Source organism: Rhincodon typus, chromosome 4, assembly GCF_021869965.1.
Source record: "Rhincodon typus isolate 14 chromosome 4, sRhiTyp1.1, whole genome shotgun sequence".
NCBI classification, from domain to species: domain Eukaryota; kingdom Metazoa; phylum Chordata; class Chondrichthyes; order Orectolobiformes; family Rhincodontidae; genus Rhincodon; species Rhincodon typus.
This window is the reverse complement of record NC_063335.1, coordinates 37641034-37668120: the sequence shown is the minus strand read 5'-3', so window position 1 is coordinate 37668120 and position 27087 is coordinate 37641034. Positions and strand designations below refer to the sequence as shown.

Sequence of the window (27087 nt, the reverse complement as noted above, 5' to 3'; positions counted from 1 at the left end):
AGCTTTCAGATCAAGAATCAAATCAAAAGAATTTGTTGACAAAGACTACTGAACAGTCTTTCTGGTTTTCCCCCACTATCCATGTGTTTTTTCCCTGTCTGTACATCCGTCCGCATGTTCAGTAAGGGGAAGTTTATAAGGGGAATAGGATTTTATTTAGTGCGATATGCCAACAGATACAGTTGCAGATGACACTAAACTCGGAAGAAATGTAAAATGTGAGAAGAACTGTGTGGAACTTGAAAATGACATTGACAAGTTGCTGGAGTGGGCGAATAGATGGCTGATGAGGATCAGTGCAAAGAAGTATAAGGTGGTTCACTATGGGGAACAATTCTAAAGCGGGTACAGGAACAAGGTTTATATGTGTACAGATCATGGAGATGACAGGAAAGGTGGAGAGAGCAGTTAATAAAGCATAGTGTTTTCAGCTTTGTTAATAGAGTACAAGAGCAGGTAGGTGATGTTGAACTGTACAAGATACTTGTTAGACCTCAGCTGAAGTACTGAGTACAGCTGTGGGTGCTACGTTATAGGAAGGAGGCAAATGTGAATACAGAAGCAATTTACAAGAATGGCTCCAGGAATGAGAAACTTATGTTGTAAGGATAGATTGAAAACGTTGGGACTGTTCTCCTTAGAGATAAGAAGAATGAGGGGAGATTTGTTAGAGGTTGTCAAGATCATGAACAGTCTGGATAGAATAAATAGGGAGAAGCTGTTCCTGCTCATAAAAGAGAAAAAAGTGATAGGACATGGATTTAAAGTGATGTGCAAATGGAGCATGGGTGATGTATAAAAAAAACTTTACATGTACGAGCGAGTAGTTTGGGTATAGAATGCACCGCCTGGAAATGTGGTATAGGAAGGTTCAATTGAGGCATTCAAGAGAGTATTGGATCATTATTTGGATAGAAATAATGTGCAGGGATATGGAGAAAAGCAGGAAATTGACACGAGATAATAGAACTAATACAGAAACAATGAGCCAAAAGGCCTCCTTCTGCTCTGTAACAATTCTATGATTTGGTTTATCATAGAATTCCTACTGTATGGAAACAGGCCCTTTGGCCCAACAAATCCACACTGACCCTGAGAGTATTCCACCCAGACTCATCCCTGGACACTATGGGCAATTTAGCATGGCCAATCCACCTAGCCTGCACATCTCTGGATTGTGGGAGGAAACCGGAGCACCCGGAAGAAACCCATGCAGACATGGGGAGAATGTACAAACTTCACACAGACAGTTGCCCAGGAGTGGAATCGAACCTGGGGTCCCTAGCACTGTGAGGCAGCAGTGCTAACCACTGAGCCACCGTGCCACCCAATTCAAGCCAAGCTGTTTACCTGTAGCTAGAGTTTAATTAAATGTGATAAATAGTAATTCTTGTTAAGTACAAAACCTGGTTAATGTTTTCTATCAAGTCTGAAAGTTGGGTGAATTGGGGATTTTCTGTAGTTATTTATGATTGTTAACTTTTGTGATGAATCTGGGAACGATGAGTCTTGATACCCAGTGCACTACCCCAGTGAGTCATGAGTGTAGCAAGATCTACAAGGATCATGATCTTTAATTGGAGTAGTGCAAAGCCTCAAGAGCTACTTAATTCAATTGTTTTAGCTTCCATTCACCATCAAGGATGAAAAGTTGCTTGAGCGAGCTACAATCAAAATTCAGCATAAAGATACAGCATTTTGCTTCAGAGCTATTCTAATAATAACTGGGATGTGTCCTTTTAATCTTTCATGGGAAATGGGCATTATTGGGAAGACTTATTTATTGTTTATCCTTAATTGCCTTTGCACTAAGTGGTTTTACTAGGCCATTTCAAAGTCAACCACAGTATTGTTGCCATGTAGGTCAATCCAGAGAAGAACAGCAATTTACTTCCCTAAAGGACATTAGTGTAGCCAGATAGGTTTGTTTTACAATGATTGATGTTGGTTGGTGGTCACCATTCCTGAGGCTAGTTTCATATTCCATATTTATTAATTTAGTTTAAATTCCACCAGCTGTCATGAAGTTGAATCCATATTGCCAGAGCAATAGCTTGGCTCTATGAATTACTAGGCTAATGATTATGCTGCTGTCTACCCACAAAGGCGCATACCGAGATTGCAGGTGGAACAGGGATGGGGACAGGGATCAGTGGTGGAGAGAGCAAAGAAAGAATTTGCATTCATGAGGCACCTTCCATGACCGCAGGATCTCCCAAAGCACTTTACAGCCAACTAAGTACTTCAGAAGTGTAGCCAGTTGTAATATTGAAAATTCAGCAGCCAATATGCGCACAGCAAGGCCACACTAACAGCAATGTGACTACGGCTAAATAATGTGTTTCAGTGATATCAGTCAAGGCATAATTAATGATCAGAATGCCAGGAAGAACCCCCCCAACTCTTTTTTCAAAATTGTGCCATGGGATCATTTACATTCACCTAAGGCACAGATGGTACCTCAATTTAATACCTCACCTGAAAGTTGGCACCTCCAACACGATACTCTGTACTGAAGCTGGAGTCACCAACCTGGATTTGTGTGCTCGGGCTTTTGGTGGACAGCTTGATCATAATGAAGGTAAGCTATTGAGGAGTCTGCTCACATAAATAAATCACTTTGAAAGGTTATGGGGAGAAGTAACGTTATGCTTATCTCATGAACATCATCTTAAACTGCAGTGGAGTTCTAAGCAGGCAAAACAACAGCACTGAAAGAGATGGTGACCTTCAGAAAGCGATTTCAATGATTTCTTACAAGAGACTCCAAAGAGACCATCTCTCCTTCCCATTTCAGTCAGATAAGGCGTGCAGGCTTTGTTGAGAAAAGCCATTTCCTCCAGAGCTGTCTTTACCCTTTTAAGCAGTGACAAGTTGCATCCACAAAAAAATTCAGATTTAAATCTAAACATTTATGTAAAATGACCTGCTACCCACCCCTTTCCAAAGTCATGATATTGGGTGCATTTAGACACAAGTTTGAGTTTTGCAATATAATCCTTCAGACTTGGAACTGTACTTACAACTTCTCCGAAATGAAAACTACTCAGCTTCTATCACAATTTACATTGCTGATTAAAAAGTAGGGAATCTTAAAAGATGGAACCAGGTTACTACTATGCACTTATAACTTATCTTTCAAAGAAAACTTTAGCAAAGTATATTTAGATTAGATCAGCAAAGGTTTTATCTAAATAAAGTAAAGTATAGGATTAGGAAACAATTTGATGGTATAACACCGATGTACTGTATGATTCAATGAGTTAGAATGTTGTTACGATATGTTGCACGATAATCATCAACGTAGCATGGTGTCAAGTGAAGCAACAATAATACATTGATAACAGACAACCTGAATTGCTGCTTAAAAAGAAATTCTCTTTCTCCAGTCTTCCTTCACATTTGACCAGAAATCCAGAATTAAACCATTCTTACTCCACTGAATACATGACACATAACAGTCCTGGTCATCCTTGGGTCCATTTATTCCATTCTTAGCATTTGGAACTTAACAGACGTAACAAATTGGGTCCCAGTTTGGAAGGTATGACAGCAGCATGATAGCCACAGAAACTCATAGATGGTGCAACTATTGGTTGAATATATTGGTCACTTAATCCCTTTTACTGAAAATCACTTTCCCACATCATTCCGATTTTTATTTTTCAGTGATAGCAATTAATGTTTCTGCGACAGAAAGAAAATTCAAGGATGTTAAGTGGACACATAGAAACAAGTAGATGTGAACATAGTAAATTGTTAAGAATGTATAAAATAATATTTATATGCATTTGACAGATTTAGTGGTGTATTGGCTGCTGCTCCATGTGTAAAACACATCATATAATTAAATTGTTATTCACTAATTGTACATTAAAACAGGGCTTATTTTCATAATTGGTAAACATATGAATCACTTAGAATACTGGGTACCAGCCAAGCACCTAATGCTCTTTTTTAAAAAAAAGTTAAGTCAGTTTTGTTTAATTATTTGTAGGCTTGAAAATCCAAGAGAAATCTATGAATTATACAGCTGTCCTTTTTTTTAAACCAGAACAATTTATTGATACAAGCAGTTAACAAAAAGAAAAACAGAGAAACTTTTCCTTTAAAGCCATGTTAATGATTGTCAAACATAAAATTGTACATTATTATATTATATTGCGTTTGTTATACAGTTAAACAGACCACCTGAGCTGAGTAAAACTTAGTTTTTTAAATTTCAAATCATATCACCTTTTGATATTACCTCCCACTCCCCAAAAAGAAAAAGCAAAAGAAAACACGCAGCAAGTTCAATGCATGCTTCTGAATTTCTAAGTCTGGGGAAATCAGCATTTCAACAATAAAAATAAACAGCTAACAACATCCAGAATTTCATGGTGGTTGAATATATGCAATGTGCCTGAATTCATTTAATTTCTCTGTTGATAGAATTTAAAACAAAGTTAGGAAAAATGCACACAGTACAACTGCCACCCACTTATCCCCACCCCCAACCTCCCATTCCATCCTGAGCCTTTTGCCATCTGGCTGGCTTTCACCTTGCTTCTTGACATTACTGATATAAAGTGACGTTCTACACTTTCAGCTTTGTTCATTAACACAATTCAGCTATGGGACCCTCAGGCTTTAGTGCTAAGGTCAGGAAACAAAGGGAAATTTACCGGGTCATCCAGTCTAATTTCGGGCTATGTTTCTTCCCCCACTTTGTGGTTCCCCTGATCACTCCCTGAGATTGAGGTGAACCCCCCCTGAAAACACCTATTCAAATTGTTCTTGAACATGTGTCAGTGTTCTACTACACCCCTTTACTGTCACAACTGAAATAAGCAATTTTGTGCAATAGAAATGGGGGTATACACCAACATACAGACCAATGTAAAACTTCACTATATTGCTTTCAAAACCATAAATGGATAGTATAAATGGATGCATTAAATTAACTTGGACAATACAGTTATGGGCAGCAAAATTATTAAAATTCCTTTGTTCAGTGAAGTCAATGTGACCAGCTGGCTCTCACTCCATTAGGTCATGGCTCTGTACTCCCACTCATTGCTTCGTAAGCAATTAGATTCCCAAACACAGACATACGAGCAGACGCATGGAATGCATGTGCCATACTGAGTATGTCATGCTTTGAATAGTACATCTGACGGAATATCAGCCATGGGTGTCTTGTGATACAGCTTCCTACCCAACTAATGTCATGCTTCTTGGATTCCACCAATTTCCATTTCTTGTTCTTCTTTAGCTGGCAGTTCAATCATAACTACTTCTGACCTGTCCTCAGTGTAACACTCTGCCAAGGCAACTGTTGCCACTGGATGACTGGATGATGACATGTCCTCATTCACCAGCTCCATCATGTGCTGTGGATAAACTTCAGTTACTGCCCTTGAGTGATTGCCATTCACAACGCTGTGCGGTACCTCTGTCACAATCACATGAGTTGCTTCTTCAGACAAATGACCTGTGGTCTCTTGAACCATGGCTTGTAGTACTTCCTCCGTAATTATTATCTGTGATATTTCACCAGATGAATCTACCAGACGCATTGGATGTCCATTGGTAGTTATAGTTTGTTCTTCGCCTTCTTGTAGTATGATCTGGGATGTCCCCTCAACCACATGTGTGGTCCCTTCCTTAGCAACTATGACACGAGCAATGCCATCTTTCACAACATGGTTTGTTGTCCTCATATCACACATTGTGAACTGTAATACCTCCTGTACCACATCACTGAAAGCAACTTGGGATTCTTCTTGTGTGGTAGTCACAGATATTTGCTGCTCAATGTTTGACACAGTTCCCTCAGCTTCGGTAGTTTCTTGGACAGTTTGGTCTTTGTGGAATGTCTCTGTTCCTTCGTACACTGATTCTTTTTGGGTTAAAATGACCTTCTCGATGGCAGAGTTCACTGAGTAAGACCCCTCTTGTGTAGACTCACTCCCTTCCTGCTCAGCTGATCTTGCCTCTACTGCACCCACTTCTGTGACGGCACACAGAAGTGCAACCAGTGCTGAGGGCCTCTCCGATGTGGGCATTTTCGCCTCCTCTTGTGTCACTACTTGTTCAACATGATCGGAATCTGCCAGGGTTTCCATGGCAATGGCCGCTTCTGTAGCACTCCCTTGTTCAGTTGGCTCCTTTCCTGCTGCAAGCTGGGTGGCTCCTGATATCGGCTGTTTTGTGAGAGTCTGCCCAGGAACGATGTTGCCCACATGGGCGGTGTCCTGAGTTGTGTCAATGATTTGGCCATCTTCAGTGATATGCATCACTTTCGCCACCTGAGTCATTTGACCCACCATTGCCATAGTCTGGAGAGTTGCCGCTGCAGTAGCTTCAACTGAAGCATCAATGGAAATCTCCTCACCACATCCAACTTGGTAGCCTTGAATTATAAACACTTGCCCAATGGACTCAGCTGATTCCTGCTGTTCAATGCAGCTGCCAAGTGGATCACCTGTGATTTCAGTAGAAACTACTCGAGGTGGATTGACTGGAACAGCCGTTTCAACAAACTGTGCTCCTTGGCCCTTAAGTCTACATTCATACGCCTTGGAAACTATCCCTGGAATTTAGATAAAATAAAAATATTAGTTATGCTTGAAAAGAATGTGAGAAGAAAAAAATATTTTATCCAGTACTGATCTCAGGAAGTACTGCCATTATGATTAACAAACTCTTTTGATATAGGTACTGATTAAACATCATAAAATACCGCTCTAGAAATATCTTTCCATTTGTCAGAAATGTACAACAATATAGAAATTGAAGATCTGTTTGTACTTTACGATAATGAAGCTTAATTAGCTCACAAGAAAAGTTTATATCTTTAACAGTGGTGTTAGCCATGGCTCTGACAGCTCTTACCCAGATGGTCTTGCGCTAAAGGCAAACTCCAGATGTTTGAACACATAGTCTAGGCTGACACTCCAGTGCAGTACTGAGCAAGTCTCGTACTTTCTGAAGTGTTGCTCTTCAGATGAGATGTTAAACTTGGTTGCCCTCTCAGGTGGATGAAAAAGATCCCACAGTTCTATTCTGAAGAAGACCAGGAGAATTATCCCTGATATCTTGGCAATATTTATCCTTACTCATCATCATTAAAACCTATTCCTATCTGGTCATTGTCATATTACTGTTTTTGAGAGCTTGCACTAGTTAGACTGGGTGCATGCTTCCTATATCAAAAAGAGTAACCTCGTTCCAAAAGGATTTCATTGGCTGCAAAGAGTTTGGGACATTCTGAAGTTGTGAAGTGCGCTATATAACTGTTTTTCTTTATCCTCAGTAGTATTTCTGAAATGATTGACTTCAAAATGAATGTTCGACATCTTCTGGAACTATCTGCTGGAATACTGTTCAACCTTGTGCATCATACGGTAGATATTTGTTAGCGGCCACTTTTAGACAGAGAGATGATAATGTGACAAAACATTTGTCCAGAGAGAACTGACACAGAAGATTCAAATCAAGAGGTCTGAACCCAAAGGCCTAAGCATGGGGACCAGTCTAAAAACAATGCCTCCAGCCTCATCAGGATTAATTGAGCAAGCTGCTAACAGCTTGTCATGCTTACGTAAGCTCATCCACTTGGAGAAGGGATGTCAGGAACCTTACCTTGTCACTGTAGTGCATAAGTTATGTCTGGGGAAAGTGGAAGCAGGCTAGTGGACGGGGTGGAAGAAAGTGGAACACTATATCAGCGGGTAACACTCCTAATCCTAGTGACAGTGGAATTTTAAAACTACTTCTCAGTAAAGAATTGCCCATTGCCAATTCAGGAAACATTGATCAAAAATCTCCCTTTGATCTGTGGTGGTCTCATTTTGTTTCACAAAATTTCACCTAATGTCTTCTCAAAGGACAGTACAAATTCAATCTCATTACCACTCTGGGACATTTCAGAAACATACCCAACTCTTTGTCACCTCAAACAATGTATCATTGATATCAATGCCCTTAATAACTTTAAAGTTCTGAGATCCCATAAAAGAACGAAAATATAGAAAGAAAGCCCATTTTCATAATGCAATGCTCGTAATTCTTGATTCAGTTTGGATTTCACCAAAGCTCTCGACAAGGTCCCATACAAGAAACTGATAAAGAAGCTCAAGGGATCCTGGCTATCTTAGAAAGTTGAATACAAAATATATTTAGTGAAAGGAGACAGAGGGTGGTGGTAGAAGGCTGTTTGTGTGGTTGGAGCCTGGTGTGCTGGGTCCGTTATTGTTTGTGACATTCTTAAATGATGTACAGGCAGTTCTGCTATAACGTGTGTTTTGTTAACATGAATTAGCTGTAACGTGGTTGATGAATAGTGGGCGCTATTTGGATAACACAAACTTTCTGCTGTACATGTATAGCGATTTTGTATAACGATTTCCCTATAACGTGATTTTAGTTCACACAAGAATGCAACTATTGCATTATAGGAAATCTACCTGTAGATAAGGATGTGGGAGGATTGATAAATAAGTTTGCAGATGACACAAAGACTGGTTGGGTTGTTGACAGTAAGAAGGAAGGTGTTAGGTTACAAGAATGTATCAATGGAACAGTCAGATGGGTAGATCAGTGACAGAAGGAATTTAATCCTGATAAATCTGAGGTAATGCACTTTGGAAGAAACAATAAAACAAGTTGTATGTAATGAATGGCAGAGCACAAGGAAGCTCAGAGAAATCTCAGGGTGCTTGTTCTCAGATCCCTGAAGGTGGCAGGACAGGATGATAGGGTTTGAGTCAAAACATAGATTATAAGAGTAGGGAGGTTAAGTTGGAGCTGTACAGAACTTTGATTAGGCCACAGAGTACTGTGCGCAGTTCTGGCCAATACGTGAGAGGGAGGATGTGATTGCAGTGGAGGGAAAACAGAGGAGAATCACCAGGACATTTTCTGGAATCGAGCATTTCAGCTATGAAGAGAGGCTGGGTGAGCTCAGCTGGTTTTCTTTGGAGCAGAGAAGTTCGAGTGGTAAAATATTATGAGGGGTATGGACAGGGTGGATAGAAAGCAGTTGTTACCTTAGTCAAAGGGTCAGTAAGAATGTGGCATAATTTTATAGTGAAAGACAAGATGTTTGGAGGAGTTTTGAGGGCAATGTTTTTTACCAAGAACATTGTGGGTGTCTGGAATGCACTGCCTGGTATGGTAGTTGAGGCGGATAACCTCACAACTTTAAAAAAAATACTTGGATGAGCACATTAAGTGCCATAACATTCAAGATTATGGGCCTAGTATGGGGTAATGAGATTAGTGTAGGTAGTAGTGTGTTTTTGGTGGTACAGACTCAATGGGCTGAATGGCCTCTTCTGTACTGTATGATTCTATGATCATTCTCATTCTTTTCTGTATATGTGGGCAAGAGGTGCTGTAATTGTATTGCTTTCTCTAGCCCAGAAGTTCTGGATTCAAGTCCCATGTTAGGACTTGATGGCTATAGATGGTGCGTTGTAACATGCCCAATCTGTCAATAAGTGAGCTTACTGTTCACTTTAACAAATTTAGGTCTTAGCGAATATTTCCATTTTTCTCCCTGGAAATCACAGGTGACAATGTGATGTGGTGTGCTGATATTTTAGGGGATATGGGGTGGGAGCAGATTTATTTGGGTTACCTTTTTGGAACACTTTACCGAGACCTTGACATCGGTTTCCTATCTTTTAAACTTTTTCGGCAATATCTCGGGCATGACTGTGCAGCAATCCGAACCTGTCCCCACAAATCTGCCTGTCTAAATTGTCAGGTTTATGTGGCTGCTGAAAAAAAAATTAGAGGCACCAAACACAAATAAATCAGCTGTGCCTATCACTAAAAAGAATTGACGAGAACTCTGCACCAAGACGACTGTAGCTTTACTATTTTTCATTTTTTCCTGGTGTGTTTGTTGCTTTCTGTGCAGTTCTGCGACTCTGTCTTCTGTCTTATGTATATCTTTGGGACATTAGTATACCAGAGTGATATCGAGCATCATGATTTGTAGGCAGAGGTTTTATCAGAAGAACCAAAGAAAACCTCTTGGCAGTGAAGTGTATTCAATTCTGGTCTCCTTGCTATAGGAAAGATGTTGTTAAAGTTCAGAGGGTGCAGAAAAGATTTACGAGGATCTTGCCAGGGTTTGAGGGTTTGAGCTCTAGGGAGAGGATGAATAGGCTGAGGCTATTTTTCCTTAAGCATCGGAGGCTGAGGGATGACCTTATAGATGTTTATAAAAGTCATGAAGGGCACGGGTAGGTTGAATAGTCAAGGTATTTTCCCAGGGTAGGGTAGTCCAAAACTATAGGGCATAGGTTTAATGTGAGAGGGGAAAGATTTAAAAAGGACCTGTGGGACAACTTTTTCACACAGACGATGATGCATGTATGGAATGAGCTGCCAGAGGAAGTAGTGCAGCCTGGTACAATTACAACATTTAAAAGGCATATGGATGGGTATATGAATAGCAAATGGGACTACATTAATTTAGCATATCTGGTTGGCATGGACGAGTTGGACCAAAGGGTCTGAGTCCATGTTGTACAATTTATGACTCTGAAGTCTATGTCAGGCAGTAAGAGTGGCCATTTAGCCAGACCTCCACATTTGTTGGCTGCAAACAGCCTCTTGTGTTAAAAAAAAACCACACATAGATTTTTGCCATGACCAGGTGCCGTCTTTGTTCTTAATTATACACACACACGTATTTCGGCAACTTTTTAAGAAAAAAGAAACTGTTTCACAATCATTTTCAAATAGTTTCACTTGATACCAACAAAAAGAAATCTACACAAATGAGTTTTATTGTCCCAAACTCCTATTCAGACAAATAATATTATGCTGGTTCTTCTGAGGAGTGGCTTTTTCATCAGCAGGTAGGTCAAGGGGAGGGTGGCTAGATGTATGGGGAGAGGGGGAGAGCAGCTGGCTCTTGGGTGTACCAGGGCTGTGGCGGGGTGCCCAGGGGGCTTTGGGATCAGGTATTTGGACAGATGAGGGGGTCAGTGTGAGTGACTGTGTGGAGGGTCTCAGTTTTATAGTTAGTCGTGAATTAGACCAATTTTTAATTCCTATACTTCAATCTCCAATGCTTACAGTAACATATGTGTATTGAATAGCCACTGAGCAGGTTAGGTGGAAAGAGATGAGAAGGTGGGGTTATTCATTAAGAGCATAAACAGTACGATGGAAGGGTTTGCCGTCTATTTCAACATAATGGATAGCAGCCGTCAAAAAGTTGGACCAAACCAACTGGTGCTAAAAAGATTAAATGGAAGAAATTCACTCTCTTGAATTAACAACATTAAATTTGGAATAAAGGGAATGAAAATTTAGGAATGATAGGTGTTGAGAACTTTGAGGCATGCCAGAAAAAATCCCTTAATTTTCAAAATTGTTCTCAATTAAGTGAGCCAAATTGCATCATTGCTTACATACTGTCATTCTTTAGAAGCATGGCTTATTGTCCATGTTGCTGACATCAATGGGAGGTCCACAACTAATTTGTAAACCAAAAGACCACCAATGCAAATGTACAAATTTCCAAATGGGAAAAGAAAGGCATATAAGGATGTAATCATTTCTTCAATATTGACTTGTAAGAATTCTCAAACGATTTCAAAATCTTAAGGAATCGATTGGACTGGAGCCATTCCTACTGCATGCAATATTGGCCACAGACCGGAAGAAAAAACTCATTGTTCAGGATAGAATTCTTGAAATCAACATAATTGATTCTCCATCCCATTACTCTGCACCCCTTGATTTTCTTTCTCCTATCCTGAAGACATCATGACAGCAGGACTATAATTCCACAGGTAAAGCCTCATTCAAATGGTCAGACAACAAGTTTAAGGACAAACTGATACAAATCGCTCAGCTTCACATCATTTGCTGTGCTCATCTATAAAAAGCCATTAGAACAGCAATACGGTTCAAACCAAAACAAATGTAAACAAGAACAGATTGCATTTATATTGCACCTTGAAAGTAGTAGAATGCCATTTGGCACTGCACAGAAAGAATGATCAAACAAAATATCTCCTAATGTGGCACAAGATAAAATTATGAAAGATAACTTTAAACTTGATCAAACAGGTGGTTTTAGTGAGTTTTTAGGATGCGGGGGAGAGGGGGAGTGGGGCGTGGTTAGAAGTTTTGGGCAAAGAATTCCAGAGTTCAGGGCCACAGAAGCTGAAGGAACAGGCAGATCATAATAGAGCGAAGAAAACTGGGAATGTGCAAGAGGGTGGAATCGAAGAAGCAGCGTGATCTCAGAGGGTTAAAGCGTTGGAGAAAAGGAAGGGCAAGGTCATGGACAGATTGGAAAACAAATGTAAGAATTCATAAATTCAATATAATATGGTTACTGTGTTCAAAAACAGCATACTAAGATAAGAATTCAGAACAGTGCAGCCTTCAGCCCTCGTGCCTGCTCTGCCATTAACAAAAACACAGCTGATCTGATTGTGGCCTCAACTCAATTTTCCTTTCTAGCCTCCCATGGCCTTTGACTCCCTTGTTAGTCAAATCAAGTATCTGATCAAACTTTGCCATAATAATGTTCATTGAGCACGCCTGCACCACGCTCTGGGGAAGAGAATTATACAGAATCACAATTCTGTGACAGAAACAATGTCTGTTCACTGCCATCTTAAATGGGAGATTTTTTTTAAACTTTGTCCCCTAGTTCTAGTTTCTTTCGCTAGGGGAAACATTCTCTCAGTAACCACCTTATCAAATCCCCTCAATGTCTTAAATGTTTCAATAAGATTACTTTTCATTCTTTTAAACTCCAATGCATACAGGCACAATCTGTCAAACCCTTCCTCCCCTTCAACTGAGGAATCAGTTGAGTGAATCTTCTCTAAACTGCTTTGAATAAAATTCTGTCCTTTCTTAAATAAAGATATAAAAGCTGTACATAGTACTGTAAGTGTGGTCTTACTGAGGCACTGTACAACTGTAACAAAACTTTCCTAATTTTATATTCCATTTCCCTTGTAATAAATTACAATATTTCACTTGCCTTCCTCATAACTTGTTGTATCTGCATACTAACCTTTTGTGATTCATGTTCCAAGAAACCTGGGTCTCTCTGCACCATAGAGCTCTACAATTGATTCCTTTCAAATAACATACTGCTTTTCTAATCTTCCTGCTGAAGTGGACAAGATCACATTTTTCCACATTATACTTTGAAATAATGCCTTGGGATCCTCAAGTTGAATAAGCAAATTTGACACTACTTTGATATTGCATCAGAAACATGGCACCTCTGACACGTAGAAATTCCTTACTGAGAAGCAATGGCAGTCACAGCCTAGATCTGATGATCAAACCTCAGGAATCAGACTTGAACGTACTACCTTCTAACTCAGAGGCTGCACATTTTGCGTATTGAAACGCATCTGGAAGAACATAGGTAGTAGGAACTGCAGATGCTGGAGAATCTGAGACAACAAGGTGCAGGGCTGGATGAACACAGCAGGCCAAGCAGCATCATAGGAGCAGAGAGGCTGACGTTTCGGGCCTAGACCCTTCATCAGAAAAGGGGGAGGGGAAGGGGGTTTTGAAATAAATAGGGAGAGAGTGGGAGGCGGATAGAAGAGGGATAGAGGAGAGGATAGGTGGAGAGGAAACAAACAGGTCGAAGAGGCGGGGATGGAGCCAGTAAAGGTGAGTGTAGGTAGGGAGTTAGGAAGGGGATAGGTCAGTCCAGGGAGGACGGACAGGTCAAGGGGGCGGGATGAGGTTGGTCGGTAGGAGATGGAGGTGCGGCTTGAGGTGGGAGGAAGAACAGGTTAGGGAGGCAGGGACGAGCTGGACTGGTTTTGGGATGCGGTAGGGGGAGGGGAGATTTTGAAACTTGTGAAATCCACATTGATACCATTGGGCTGTACGGTTCCCAAGCGGAATATGAGTTGCTGTTCCTGCACCCTAGGTATCACTTGAACATAGGTATCACTTGAAAGTAGAATCAGGCAATCCCGTTGGTCAAAACTGCATCAATGTTCAGTGTCAAGCTTCATACATGAAGAATGATCTGTGTTGAAAAGTCACCATTCTTGTGCAACTGAATGTTGGCAAAGTGTCAACACCTTTGACAGAGCAAAAGAAAGGAGGAGAATAGCTTTTTTCTCATCTTAACTGGCATGCATTTTTGTGGCTTTCCAGTACGATTGGGGAATTGGGAGTCGCTGACTTATGGGAAGAGATTAGAAAGAAGACAGTTCTTGTAAATTTTGTTCAGTTTCAGTCAGTTGAAAGAAAAGAGAGGTTTGTTAATGACTGGGTCCAAAGAGTTGCTGTTTGGCAACATCAGTGTACCCCCATGAACAAAGAAAATAAAGTGGCTGCTTGGAGGCCAAAAATGACAAAAAGAATTTATTTAGTTTTTGATCTGCACTTTGAGAGTTAATCTTTCCCAAAGTATTATGTGACCTTACATTTTGCAATTTAAATATTGTGAATAATTATTTAAAATAATAGCTTACGGTTAAAATTCTCATAGCCTATAATCACATGTTCACTACAGGTCTTTTAAGGGTCTGTATATCTCCATTCAACATGCCACGATTTAATATAAAGTCCCTAGGGTGTAGATATATCTGGTGAATCCTTTTCACTGCCACATAATTATGACACCCAACCTGCTGATTTAATCTATTCTGAATCCAGAGGTGGACTAAATCACTTCCCTGACCATTAAACAAAGATGTTCATGTAAATACTGCCATCACTAAGGGGGTGATGAAGTTTAACTGCACCAGGATCTTAACCTTTGCACTGCACATGACTCAAGCTTTTCTATCTCACTTCATAAATGTGATTGCAGGTCCATCTTTTGATTCTGCAATTTAATAACTTGGAGTGCTGTCAGTACCGCTTTGAAAAATGGCTCCTATAAAATGTAATGACCTCAATCAGATTGCAAAGATTCACCCACTGAAGATTCGTTCATTTCAAACTAAATGAATTAATGTTGAGCTATGCAAAAGTTCAAGTGGCATTACAACTAATGTAACTCACTAGCGTAACTGCAATTGAAAAGGGAGTTTTTGGCCTATGTTAAGCTGGAATTATACAATAATATGATCAAGATTTATTCTTGGTGAAGTGGTGTTCAACTGAACCAGTGTGGGGGCTTGACATGTTATGACAAGGACACACTTGAGGGTAGGGGTTACATGACAATAGGGTGTTTCAGCAAAGGGACATTACAATTGTTTGTCAGCTGTTTATCTGAAAATATGCTACTGCTAATGGATAGACGGTTGAAAAGGAAACATATGCTGAGCAGTAAGGAAAGAACAGGAAAGTGGAACTAATTGGATAGCTCTTTAAAAGGCACCATAGATACAGTGGTCAATTTCCAATCTGGGTAGCAAAAAAACACACAACCCTAAAGAACTTCTAAAACAAAATTATGCATTACAAGTACTTTCAAATTATTTGAAGTTTAAACAGCAAATGCAGCCTACAAAAGGAAGTTTCACCATCGCGACAGTAGTAAGAAAACATATGCACTACCATCCTCAACATTGTATTTTCAAATTACTACACACAATCACACAAGACGTCATCCATGTCTGTACCAGCTTTCTGGAAACAGCAGTCAAATTGGTCTCACTTTCCCTATTGCCCTACAACATTTTCCTTTATAAGCAGAGAACAAATTCTTCTTTGAAAGTTGTTCCTGAAACAGTTTACTTCACCCTTTCAGATACTGCATTCCAGATCATAACAACATGCAGTGTTTAAAAACAATATCTCCTCACCTCTCATTTGCTTTTTGCACCTATTATTTTAAATCTGTCATCTAGTTACTGACCCTCTTGCTGGTGGAAATAGTTTATCTATTCTATTAAAGCCCCATATAATTTCGAAACTATACGATCCAAACGGTTTGATGATAGAACCTAATAACCAGCTGGTTGTGTAGAACAATCAATGTTCCAGAAAATGATGTCTTTATCAATGTTGAGACTCCAGTGGTCAATGGTGTATGACACTGTAGGACACGAGGTTTGTGTCATTCACTAGCAGATTAGTAAAACACATTGAGCTACTTCAACAAGTTCATCTCATTTGTGTCAGGCAATTTGTTGAAAGCTTAGCTTAGGCACAAGAAACCTGTAATAAAAATTCATGGAGTTTGCTGAAGAAACAAGACTGCTGGCAGATGAAAGGTCACCCTGCATCTGTGCTAGAGGTCAAGGGGCTGATTCTAATGCCGCATTGGGTTCTGCATTTCACATATCACCTTAGCAGATAAAATTTGTGTTGATGCAACTCTTCTCATTCAGCATCTTTTTTTATTGTGTTTAGAAGCATGCTGAATGTCAATGTGAAACTTGCAGCATGATTCCTTTGGCTAGTTTTCACATTGAATGCTGAATGCCAGGAAAATCTGCTGTGTGCATTAATCTCTCAAAAAAAAACTAAGTGTCCCCTACATGTATAGGCAGATGGTATTAATTTAGAGTGACATCATGGTCAACACAGACACAGCAGGCTGAAGGGCCTGTTCCTGTGCTACACTGTTCTGTGCAGGTTGTGGAAGATGAACGAGGGTGCTGCAAACTTTAAAAAAACAACAGAAAAGTTTGATTCAACAAGGTAAATAAAGTAAAAATCACAGCAAGTGCACATCATAAATTCAGTAGGGGTGTTGTGAAATTGACCTTTCCTAAACAGATAAATAGAGCTGGCCTGTGCTTACTGAAAGTTATGAAACTACTGAATATGTCAAAACAGAAATGTTGACACTTATAGGTCCTGGTTAGTTGCCCAAAGAAAGGCAGGAACAGATGACAATGGACAACAAAATAAACACAAAATTTTTCAGGGACAAGAAAACAATGCAAGTTGTTTTCCTAGCACACTGCAACACCACCACTTTGACAATGACTTCAATTTCAAAGGATATATCTAAACAAGATGGCAGCAGAGTAGGCGCGCTGAGTCCGGGGCTCATGTGCTCCTGTTAGCTTTCTCTCTCTTTTTTTCTTTTTCGTTCTTTGGCTCTTTTTATTTATTTTTTTCGTTTTATCTTCATTTTCTTTTCTTTTGGGTCTGGAGAGTGGTGGGTGAGGGAGGAGGCCTCTGGTGGTGGTGGCAGCAGTGACAACCAGGACGAGCTGGACACAGCTCCACCCCAGCCTGGGGTCTCCGGGTAAGCAAGGAGCAGGTCCAGGCTGAGTCCCCGGCCCCGCAGCTGGGCCTGGGCACCTGGAGGAGAAGTGGTGGTCTCGGCACAGCGTGGTGGTCTCCCGGTGTGGCAAGTCTTATCTCAACATGGAGGCTTCTTCCTCATGTGGAGGTCTTCTTTGCCTTTGGCTTCCACGTGTTCCAGAAGCCTGGCAAGTGGTCTTGTCCAGGAATGGTTTCGACCTAGCGTGGTGACTTTCTTTGGTGGAGGCTTCCAACCCAGTGTTCCAGCAGCCCGGCGTGGGGGTTTCATCCCAGAATGATGGTCTTATCCTGACTGCATCCTCAGGTATTCCATCATTCCTTAATCAGCCTTCCTTGAACCCAGGAGCTGTTAACTGAACTGTGATGAGTTTTGTCTTAATTTGATTTCTTTTTTTATTATTATGTATGACTTCTGTCATTGATATAGGTGCCACAGTGGCATGACTTATAAAATTTTTCACTGTATTTTTCATGTAAAACTACACATGACAATAAACATCTATTCTATTCTAAATCTGAATGTACATTAATGCAGGAGTCAGCTTGCTAACATTTCACACATGGCTCCCAACTTCTTTCAGTTGGATTGTACTAACATGAAAAGGTCTACAAAAAAATTCCTACAGTCAAGATGAAGAAAGAATCATGTTTTTTTATCATGGGGATGCAAGGCTAATCATTATGCTACCCTTTATGGTTTCAATTGTGCAAGTATAGTTAGTACCTGAAAGTGTTAACTGACACCACACAATATTTTCCACTCATTAGGATATAAGGGTCTGTGCCTGAGAGGAGCCTGAGTGTATTGTATCAGCTTTACTAGCATTAAGTCAATGTAATTAACTGTAATGTCAACATACTTTTGTTGAGCGTGATGTATCACAAGAGACAATCATGTATCTTCGAGGCAATGTAACTAAATAATAACTATTATGTAATAATTGTGCCTATCTTCTGCTGAAGACTCTGTACGAGCATTATTCCTTACTTAGTGATCAGTAGGTTAAATTAATACCAATAAGGAGGATTGGTGGCAACAAATCTTCCGAGACTTCGCAGTCATCATTATATTACGATGGCAGCTCAGGCACTCGACATTAAAAGTGAGTGACAGCTGTGAGGAGTTTGCAATTATAATGGTTTCAGTTGTTATTTTATTACATTTGCATTAGAGGCAATCCAGAGAAGGTTCACCAGGGTGATCTTAGGTTTGGAGTGATGTTCTTAAGAGCAGAAATTGAGTGGGTTGGGCCTGTACTCATTGAAATTTAGAAGAAAAGAAGTACCTTATTGAAACATAAAAGATCGTTAGGGGCTTGATATGGAGAGATTGTTTCCCCTTGTGGGAGACTGTAGGACCAGAGGGCATAAGCTCAGAGTAAGGGGTTGCCTATTTGAGAAAGGGATGAGCAGAAATTTCTTCTCTAAGAGTTCGGCAGAACTCTGCAGAGGGCTGTACAGCTAGTTTATTAACTATATTCAAGGCTAAGGTACACAGATTTTTCGTCCATAAATGAATGATGGTGAATGATAGGCGATGGCCTAGTGGTATTATCACTAGACTATTTATCCGGAAACCAAGCTAATGTTCTGGGGACCCAGATTTGAATCCCACCACGGTAGATGGTGGAATTTGAATTCATTAAAAAAAATCTGGAATTAAGAATCTACTGATCACCATTGTCGATTGTTGGAAAAACGCATCTGTTCACTAATGTCCTTCAGGGAGGAAATCTGCCACCCTCACCTGGTCTAGCCTACATGTGATTCCAGAAACACAGCAATGTGGTTGACTCTCAATTGCCCTCTGAAATGGCCTAGCAAGCCATTCGGTTGTACCAATCGCTACAAAGTCTCAAAGAAATGTAACCAGATGGATCACCTGGCATCGACCTAGGCACTGGAAAAGACAATGGCGGAAACAGCCCCGTTGACCCTGCAAAGTCCTCATCACTAACATCTGGGGGTTAGTGCCAAAATTGGGAGAGCTGTCTCACAGACTAGTTAAGCAACAGCCTGACATAGTTATACTCACAATGTCCCAGACGCCACTATCAACATCCCTGGATATGTCCTGTCTAATTGGCAGGGCAGACCCAGCAGAGGTGGCGGCACAGTGGTATACAGTCGGGAGGGAGTTGCTCTGGGAGTCCTCAACATTGACTCTGGACCACATGAAGTCTCATGGTTTCAGGTTAAACATGGGCAAGGAAACCATTTGCTGATTATCCTTAGCTGATGAATCAGTACTCCTCCATGTTGAACAACACTTGGAGGAAGCACTGAGGATGGCAAGGGCACAAAATGTACTCTGGGTGGAGGATATCAATGTCCACCACCAAGAGTGACTTGGCAGCAGTACTACTGATCAAGCTGGTCAGATTCTAAAGGGCATAGCTGCTAGACTGGGTCTGCGGCAGGTGGTGAGGGAACCAAAAAGAGGGAAAAGCATACTTGACCTCATCCTTACTAATTTGCCAGCTGCAGTTGTATCTGTCCATACAGTATTGGTAAGAGTGACCATCACACAGTCCTTATGGAGACGAAGTCCTGCCTTCACATTGAGAATAACTTCCATCGTGTTGTGTGGCACTATTGCCTTGCTAAATGGGACAGACTTCGCACAGATCTGGCAACTCAAGACTGGGCATCCATGAGGCGCTGTGGGCCATCAACAACAGTAGAATTGTACTCCAGCACAATCTGTCCTCTCATGGCCTGGCATATCCCCTTCTCAACGATTACCATCAAGTCAGGGGATCAACCCTGGTTCAACGGAGAGTGCAGGAGGGCATGCCAGGAGCAGCACCAGGCATACTGAAGATGAGGAATCAACCTGGTGAAGCCACCAAACAGGACTACTTGCTCGCCAAACAGCATGAGCAACAAGTGATGGAACTAAGTGATTCCACAACCAACGGATCAGATCTAAGCTCTGCAGTCCTGCCACATACAGTCGTGAATGGTGGTGGACAATTAAACAACTTACTGGAGGAGGAGGAGACTCCACAAATATCCCCATCCTCAATGATGGAAAAGCCCAGCACATCAGTGCAAAAGATAAGGCTGAAGCATTCACAGCAATCTTCAGCCAGAAGTGCCGAGTGACCGATCCATCTCAGCCTCCTCCAGTGGTCCCTAGCATTACAGATACCAGTCTTCAGCCAATTCAGTTCACTTCACGTGATATCAAGAAACGGTTGGAGACACTGGATACTGCAAAGGCTACGAACTCTGACAACATTCCAGCAATAGTACTGAAGACTTGTGCTCCAGAACTCATTGCTCCCTTAGCCAAGCTGTTCCAGTACAGTTACAACACTGGCATCTACCCGGCAATGTGGAAAATTGCCCAAGTATATCCTGGACACAAAAAGCAGGACAAATCCAACCTGCCCCATCAGTCTCCTCTCAATCATCAGTAAAGTGATGGAAGGTGTCATCAACAGTGCTATCAAGCAGCACCTGCTCAGCAATAACCTGCTCAGTGATGCCCAGTTTGGGTTCCACCAGGGCCACTCAGCTCCTGACCTCATTACAGCCTTGGTTCAAACATGGACAAAACAGCTGAATTCCAGAGGTGAGGTGAGAGTGACAGCCCTTGACATCAAGGCTGCATTGAACTGAATGTAGCATCAAGGAGCCCTATCAAAACTGGAATCAATGGGCATCAGGGGACAAACTCTCCAGTGGCTGGAGTCATACCTGACACATAGGAAGATCGTCGTGGTTGCTGGAGGTCAACCATCTCAATTCCAGGGCATCTTTGCAGGTGTTCCTCAGGGTAGTGTCCTCAGCCCAAACATCTTCAATTACTTTATCAATGACCTTCCCTCCATCATAAGGTCAGAAGTGGGGATGTTCGCCGATGATTGCACAATGTTCAGCACCATTTGCGGCTCCTCAGACACTGAAGCAGTCAGTGTTCACATGCAACAAGATCCAGACAATATCCAGGCTTCAGCCGACAAGTGGCAAGTGACATTCACGCCATACAAATGCCAGGGTATGACCATCACCAATAAGAGAGAATCTAACCATCACCCCTTGACATCCAATGGTGTTAGCATCACTGAATCCATCACTATCAACATCCTGGGGGTTATCATTGACCAGAAACTCAATTGGACTCACCACATAAACACAGTGGCTACAAGAGCAGGTCAGAAGCTGGGAATACGGTGGTGAGTAACTCACTTCCTGACTCCTCAAAGCCTGTCAATCATCTACAAGGCACAAGTCAGGAGTGTGATGGAATACTCCCCCCTTGCCTGGAAGAGTGCAGCCCCAACAACACTCAAGAAGCTTGACACCATCCAGGACTTAGCAGCCCGCTTGATTGGCACTACATTGACAAGCATCCACTCCCTCCACCACCGATGCTCAGTAGCAGTAGTGTGTACTATCTAAAAGATGCACTGCAAAATTCACCAAAGATCCTCAGACAGCACCTTCTAAACCCACAACCACTTCCAGCTAGAAGGACAAGGGCAGCAGACATATGGGAACATCACCACCTTCAAGCTCCCCCCAAGCCGCTCACCATACGAACTTTGAAATATATCGCCGTTCCTTCACTGTCGCTGGGTCAAAATCCTGGAATTCCCTCCCTAATGACATTGTGGGTCAACCGACAGCAGAAGGAGTGCAGCAGTTCAAGAAGGCAGCTCACCACCACCTTCTCAAGGGCGACTAAGTATGGGCATAAAATGCTGGCCACCCAGCAACACCCACATCCCACAAAAGAAATAGAATGGGGAAAATGCAGGGAAATGGAGTTGAAGATTATTAGATCAGCCGTGCTTTCACTGAATGGCTTAATTCCGTTCCTACATTCTACGGTTTCACCTGAGATAGCAGTCAAGTCTTTGGTTTAACATCTCATTTGAAAGATGGAACTTCTTACAGTGTAGCACTCTGTAACAATATAACCTGATAGTACTATCTTACTTGCTTGTTCTTTGAGGCTTCCCTTAGTTTATGGAAGAACCTTAGTATATTTGATCCTTCAACCTGACCTCAGTCTCAGACAATGGAGCTTTATTAGCATTCTTTCAATATTTATTTTTTTCTGCTACCCAGGTTCATAAAACATCATAATGTAGTTTTAAATTGAAGGAAAAGTGAATTATCTCTGTATAGCAGAAGTACATCAACGGGAACATCCAATTACGAGCAGAACATTTCCTTTAAACAAACATTGCAGATTACATGGAAATACATTGCGATTAAATAAATGTTCCTTTCAAATTAATAGCATGTTAATTAACCAACACAGCATAATGTAAATATAGATTTTATTTTAATACTTTATGTACACAGACAGAACTTTTTCCATTTTGCTCAAATAGGAAGCCAGCAAATATACATCCCGGAACCAACATTTCAAGCTGCGAGTTCCAAATTCCTTCCATCCTCTGGGTGAAAACATTTTTTCAATCAGTCACTTTGAGTAGAAATGTTTCAGTACATTTAATTCCTGAAAAAATACTTCTGAATTTTCAGTTAAAGGAGAAATTCTTTCCCATTCCCCCCACCTGCCGCTCCCTCTATTTCACCAAATTATATGACACAAGTAATGTTTCTTTCGAAAGAATATGTTTCAAGTCTGTCTACTGATACTAAAACTTTACAACGTGGAATTTCCATTGTAAGCTCCACTGCTGATTTTGCAAATTCTTCACAAATTGTGACGGTTTTAATATTTTTCAAAAAATGCTACTTCAAAAAACACTTGATGTTGTTATTATCCCAGCTGATGGTACTGCTAGACAGGTCATATCACAGAATGAAACCTGGCTTGATAGATCTTTTTTGTTGGATCAGTTAGCCACTGGAACACATTCACACTAGGCTGCATACTTTTCTTTAGCAACCAGTGTTTATTACGCAAAAGAAGAATAAAATAAATCAAAGCTGTCTAAATATAGAAAGCAGTTAGAATGATCTTAAATTGTACAGTGAAATAAAGTTGCAACCTGTGTTCAGACAATATTTATTACAAAAACTCAAGTCCAAGAAAATTACATTCCCATCTCCATTCCTTAAGATTATTTAATGGACTGCTTACAAATGCTTTGCTTTGGTTAGAATTGACAACTAAATGAGTCCTTTCAACATTTGCTGACACAAGCCTTCCTAAATCAGAGAGTCTAAATTTCTCAGTTCTACTAACCTGCAGATTTCCAACCAAACTCTCTTAGTTTGGAAGCTTTACAAACTAAACCATTCTGTTAAGGTGACTTGCTCCCTGAGCTGCTATCAACTCTCTTTAGGAGAGAAACTAAACTTGTTTCTAACTACATCCTAGTGTTTTCTGAACTGAATTACAAAACTTACTCAATCCTAGATTCTGTTGAGCGGAAAACAAAGCTTAAATCTTAAGTGTTAAATGTTAAATCATCTTAAATCAAAACATCTTAAATACCTTCTCTACCTGTCATAATCCCAAGAGTATGACATCTATCTATTAACACCTCAGGGTTCTGCGGTCAGTTGCTTTCTGTAGAAACAACCAACACCCATCTGTATTTTAAAATCCAAATTCCAAATATGATATTAGCATTAATAAATTATACTCCTTTCATGACAGATTTACGTTTAAGAGTGGTAACTAGACACAGTTGGATTAATGCAGCTAAAAACAGCTTTGTCAAAAAGATAAACATTTCAAATCAATATCAATTCTTGAGTGAATTTTAAAAAAAACATGCTGAACTACTTTTTAGTTAGATTGAAGTATAATGTTAATACCTTAATAAACTGGAAAAGTTATTCACAACCTTACAAAACGTAACTGTTACTATTCTTGTGTGCAAAATATCAAGCCTGATCGTCTACAGATGAGCTCAGTTAGGGGAGACTCCCATGCTGATTAACTGACACCAAATACCTTGCTAATTTTAACACAGTGATATAAAAAGTCGTGGAACCAATCACAACCATTTGAGTTGCAATGAATGTAATTTGAACTTACCATTCTGTGGTTCTTTGTGCCAATTATGTCAACATTGGATGAAACGTACTGATGAAACAAGCACACGAAGAGTAAACCCAGGACTAAAGGTCTGTGCATTTTCTGTCCAGCACACTTCACAGAATTGTTACGGTGCAGGAGGCAGATATTTGACTCATCGTGCTTGCACTGACTGTCCGGGCATCCTAGCTGAGTGTCAACCTCCTGCCTTTTCCCTGTCACTCTGTACCTTGTCTCTATTTAAATAATCATCTAACACCTTCTTGAATACCTCAAATGAACTGCCTCTGTCGCATGTCCAGGCAGTCCATTCCAGATCTGAATCACTCACTGTGTAAAAAGGTTTCCTGCCGTCTCACATTTGCCTCTTTCGCAAGTCACTTTAAAATTGTGCACTGTCGTTCTCAATATGCTTATGAATGGAAAAGGATTCTTACTATCTACTCCAGGGGGACAGAACTGAAGATAACACATTAATTCAAGGTATCTACCAATGCCGCATTTGCATTGCTATGGTATTTTAAATTAGAAAGAAAATTAGTGCTGTCAGGAACTGCACCGAGGAGAGAATGAGCTCTAGGTTGCTAATCTCAAATAGCAATCATGATTTTGAAAACCTGTATCAGATCTCCTCTTTGCTTTCTCCTTTCCAAGGAAAGCAGTCCCAACTTATCCCAGGTATCCTCATAACTGAAGATCTTCATCCCTGGAACTCAAATATTTTCTGCATTCTCACCAATGCGTTCACCTTCTTCCTAAAGTGTAGTACGCACACCAAGATCTACATCATTTATATATATCAGAAAAAATCAAGGGTCTCAATATTGATCTCTGGGGATGTTCACTGCAAACCTTCTTCCAGTCTTACGAATACACATTAACCATTACTCTTGTTTCCTGTTCGTCAGCAATATCAACACTGTCCCTTTTATTCAATGGGCTATTACTTTTCTCACATGTTTGTGTGGCACTGTATTGAATATCTTTTGCAAGTCGATGCATATCACATCAACAACATCATCCTATTCAAACCTTTGTTATCTCTTGAAAAATCTCCAGCAAGTTAGTCAGACATGGTTTTCTCTTAAATCCATGCAGCTCTTCTGAATTAACTCATGTTTTTCCATACAACCATGAGTCCTATCTTGAATTATTGTTTCTAGAAGTTTCACCACCACTGAAGTTAAACTGACTGGTCTGTAATTGCTTTGCAGAACACCTACGCTCGGTTCGCAATAAACAACTGCACCTCCCAGTCGCGAACCATTTCAACTCCCCCTCCCATTCCTCAGACGACATGTCCATCCTGGGCCTCCTGCAGTGCCACAACGATGCCACCCGAAGGTTGCAGGAACAGCAACTCATATTCCGCTTGGGAACCCTGCAGCCCAATGGTATCAATGTGGATTTCACAAGTTTCAAAATCTCCCCTCCGCCTACCGCATCCCAAAACCAGTCCAGCTCGTCCCTGCCTCCCTAACCTGTTCTTCCTCCCACCTATCCCCTCCTCCCACCTCAAGCCGCACCTCCATCTCCTACCGACCAACCTCATCCCGCCCCCTTGACCTGTCCGTCCTCCCTGGACTGACCTATCCCCTTCCTAACTCCCCACCTACACTCACCTTTCCTGGCCCCATCCCCGCCTCTTTGACCTGTTTGTTTCCTCTCCACCTATCCTCTCCTCTATCCATCTTCTATCCACCTCCCACTCTCTCCCTATTTATTTCAAAACCCCCTTCCCCTCCCCCTTTTCTGATGAAGGGTCTAGGCCCGAAACGTCAGCCTCTCTGCTCCTATGATGCTGCTTGGCCTGCTGTGTTCATCCAGCCCTGCACCTTGTTGTCTCGGATTCTCCAGCATCTGCAGTTCCTACTATCTCTGGTCTGTAATTGCTTGGCTTATCTTTACAGTATTGTTTAAATAAGGGCATAATATTTGCAATTCTCCAGTTCGCTGGCATCACCTCTGAGTCCAAGGAAAATTCAAAGATATTGTCAGTGTCTCTGCAATTTCCACTCTCACTTTCTTTCAAAATGCCTGGATGCATTTCATCCTGTCCTGGTGCATTATTAATTTTAAGTAATGACAGCTTATCTACTACCTCCACCCTATCAATTTTAAACCACTGTAGTGATCGAGTTTCCTCCTCTATCACCATGTCTTGGGCAGCATCTGCTTCCTTGGTAAAGACAGTTGCAAATACGACACTTTAGCCATGTCTCCTGTCTCCAAGTAGAAATCCTTTTTTTGGTCCCTAAATAGTCTTTCCTCCTCCTTTACCACCCTCTTACTACTGTTGTGCCTACAGAGACTTTGGGATTTCCCTTTATATTGGCTACTGATGTTTTTTTCATAATTTCTATTTCACTCCTCTGACTTGTTTTGTCATCTCTCTTTTCAACCTCTGTATTCAGCTTAGTTCTTAATTGTATTTTCTACCTGACATGTCATTAGCACACATTTTCTTCTTCGATTTATCTCCTTCATCATTGAGGGAGCTCTGGATTTGTTTGTTCTACCTTTGACTTTTGAACGAATATACTTGCACTTGTGGCCAATCCAAATCCTTTTCAAAGGTAGCCCATTGCTTGGCTATTGTTTCTCCTGCTAACGTTTGGTTCCAGTTTATCCATCACAGCTCTGTTCTTGACCTGTAGAAATCTGTTCTCCACCTGTTGATTATTCTTACTCTAGATTGTTCACTGTCATTTTCCACCAACATCCTAAACGTTATAATACAATGATCACTGCCTCCTAAATGAGCTCCCACTGACATGTGATCTACTGGGCCCATCTTATTCCCAAGAACCAGATCTAGCAGTGTTTCCTTTTTTGTTTGACTGGACGCACACTTGCCGGAAATTCTCCTGAATATGATTTAAGGACATTTACACCACACTGTTGTTCAGAAGTCTGACATATACACA

At 40.9% G+C, this 27087-nt stretch overlaps 1 protein-coding gene across 1 annotated transcript in view; it reads right to left on the bottom strand.

Annotated features, from left to right (window-relative positions):
* Nucleotides 1-4039: 4039 nt before the first annotated feature.
* LOC109926832 (zinc finger protein 407) overlaps nucleotides 4040-27087 on the bottom strand; it is a 149237-nt gene continuing 126189 nt past the window's right edge. The window contains exon 4 of the mRNA XM_048595996.1: nucleotides 4040-6577. Coding sequence (XP_048451953.1) covers nucleotides 5211-6577 — 1367 coding nt within the window. The 3' untranslated portion in view covers nucleotides 4040-5210. The remainder of the gene's footprint in view (nucleotides 6578-27087) is intronic.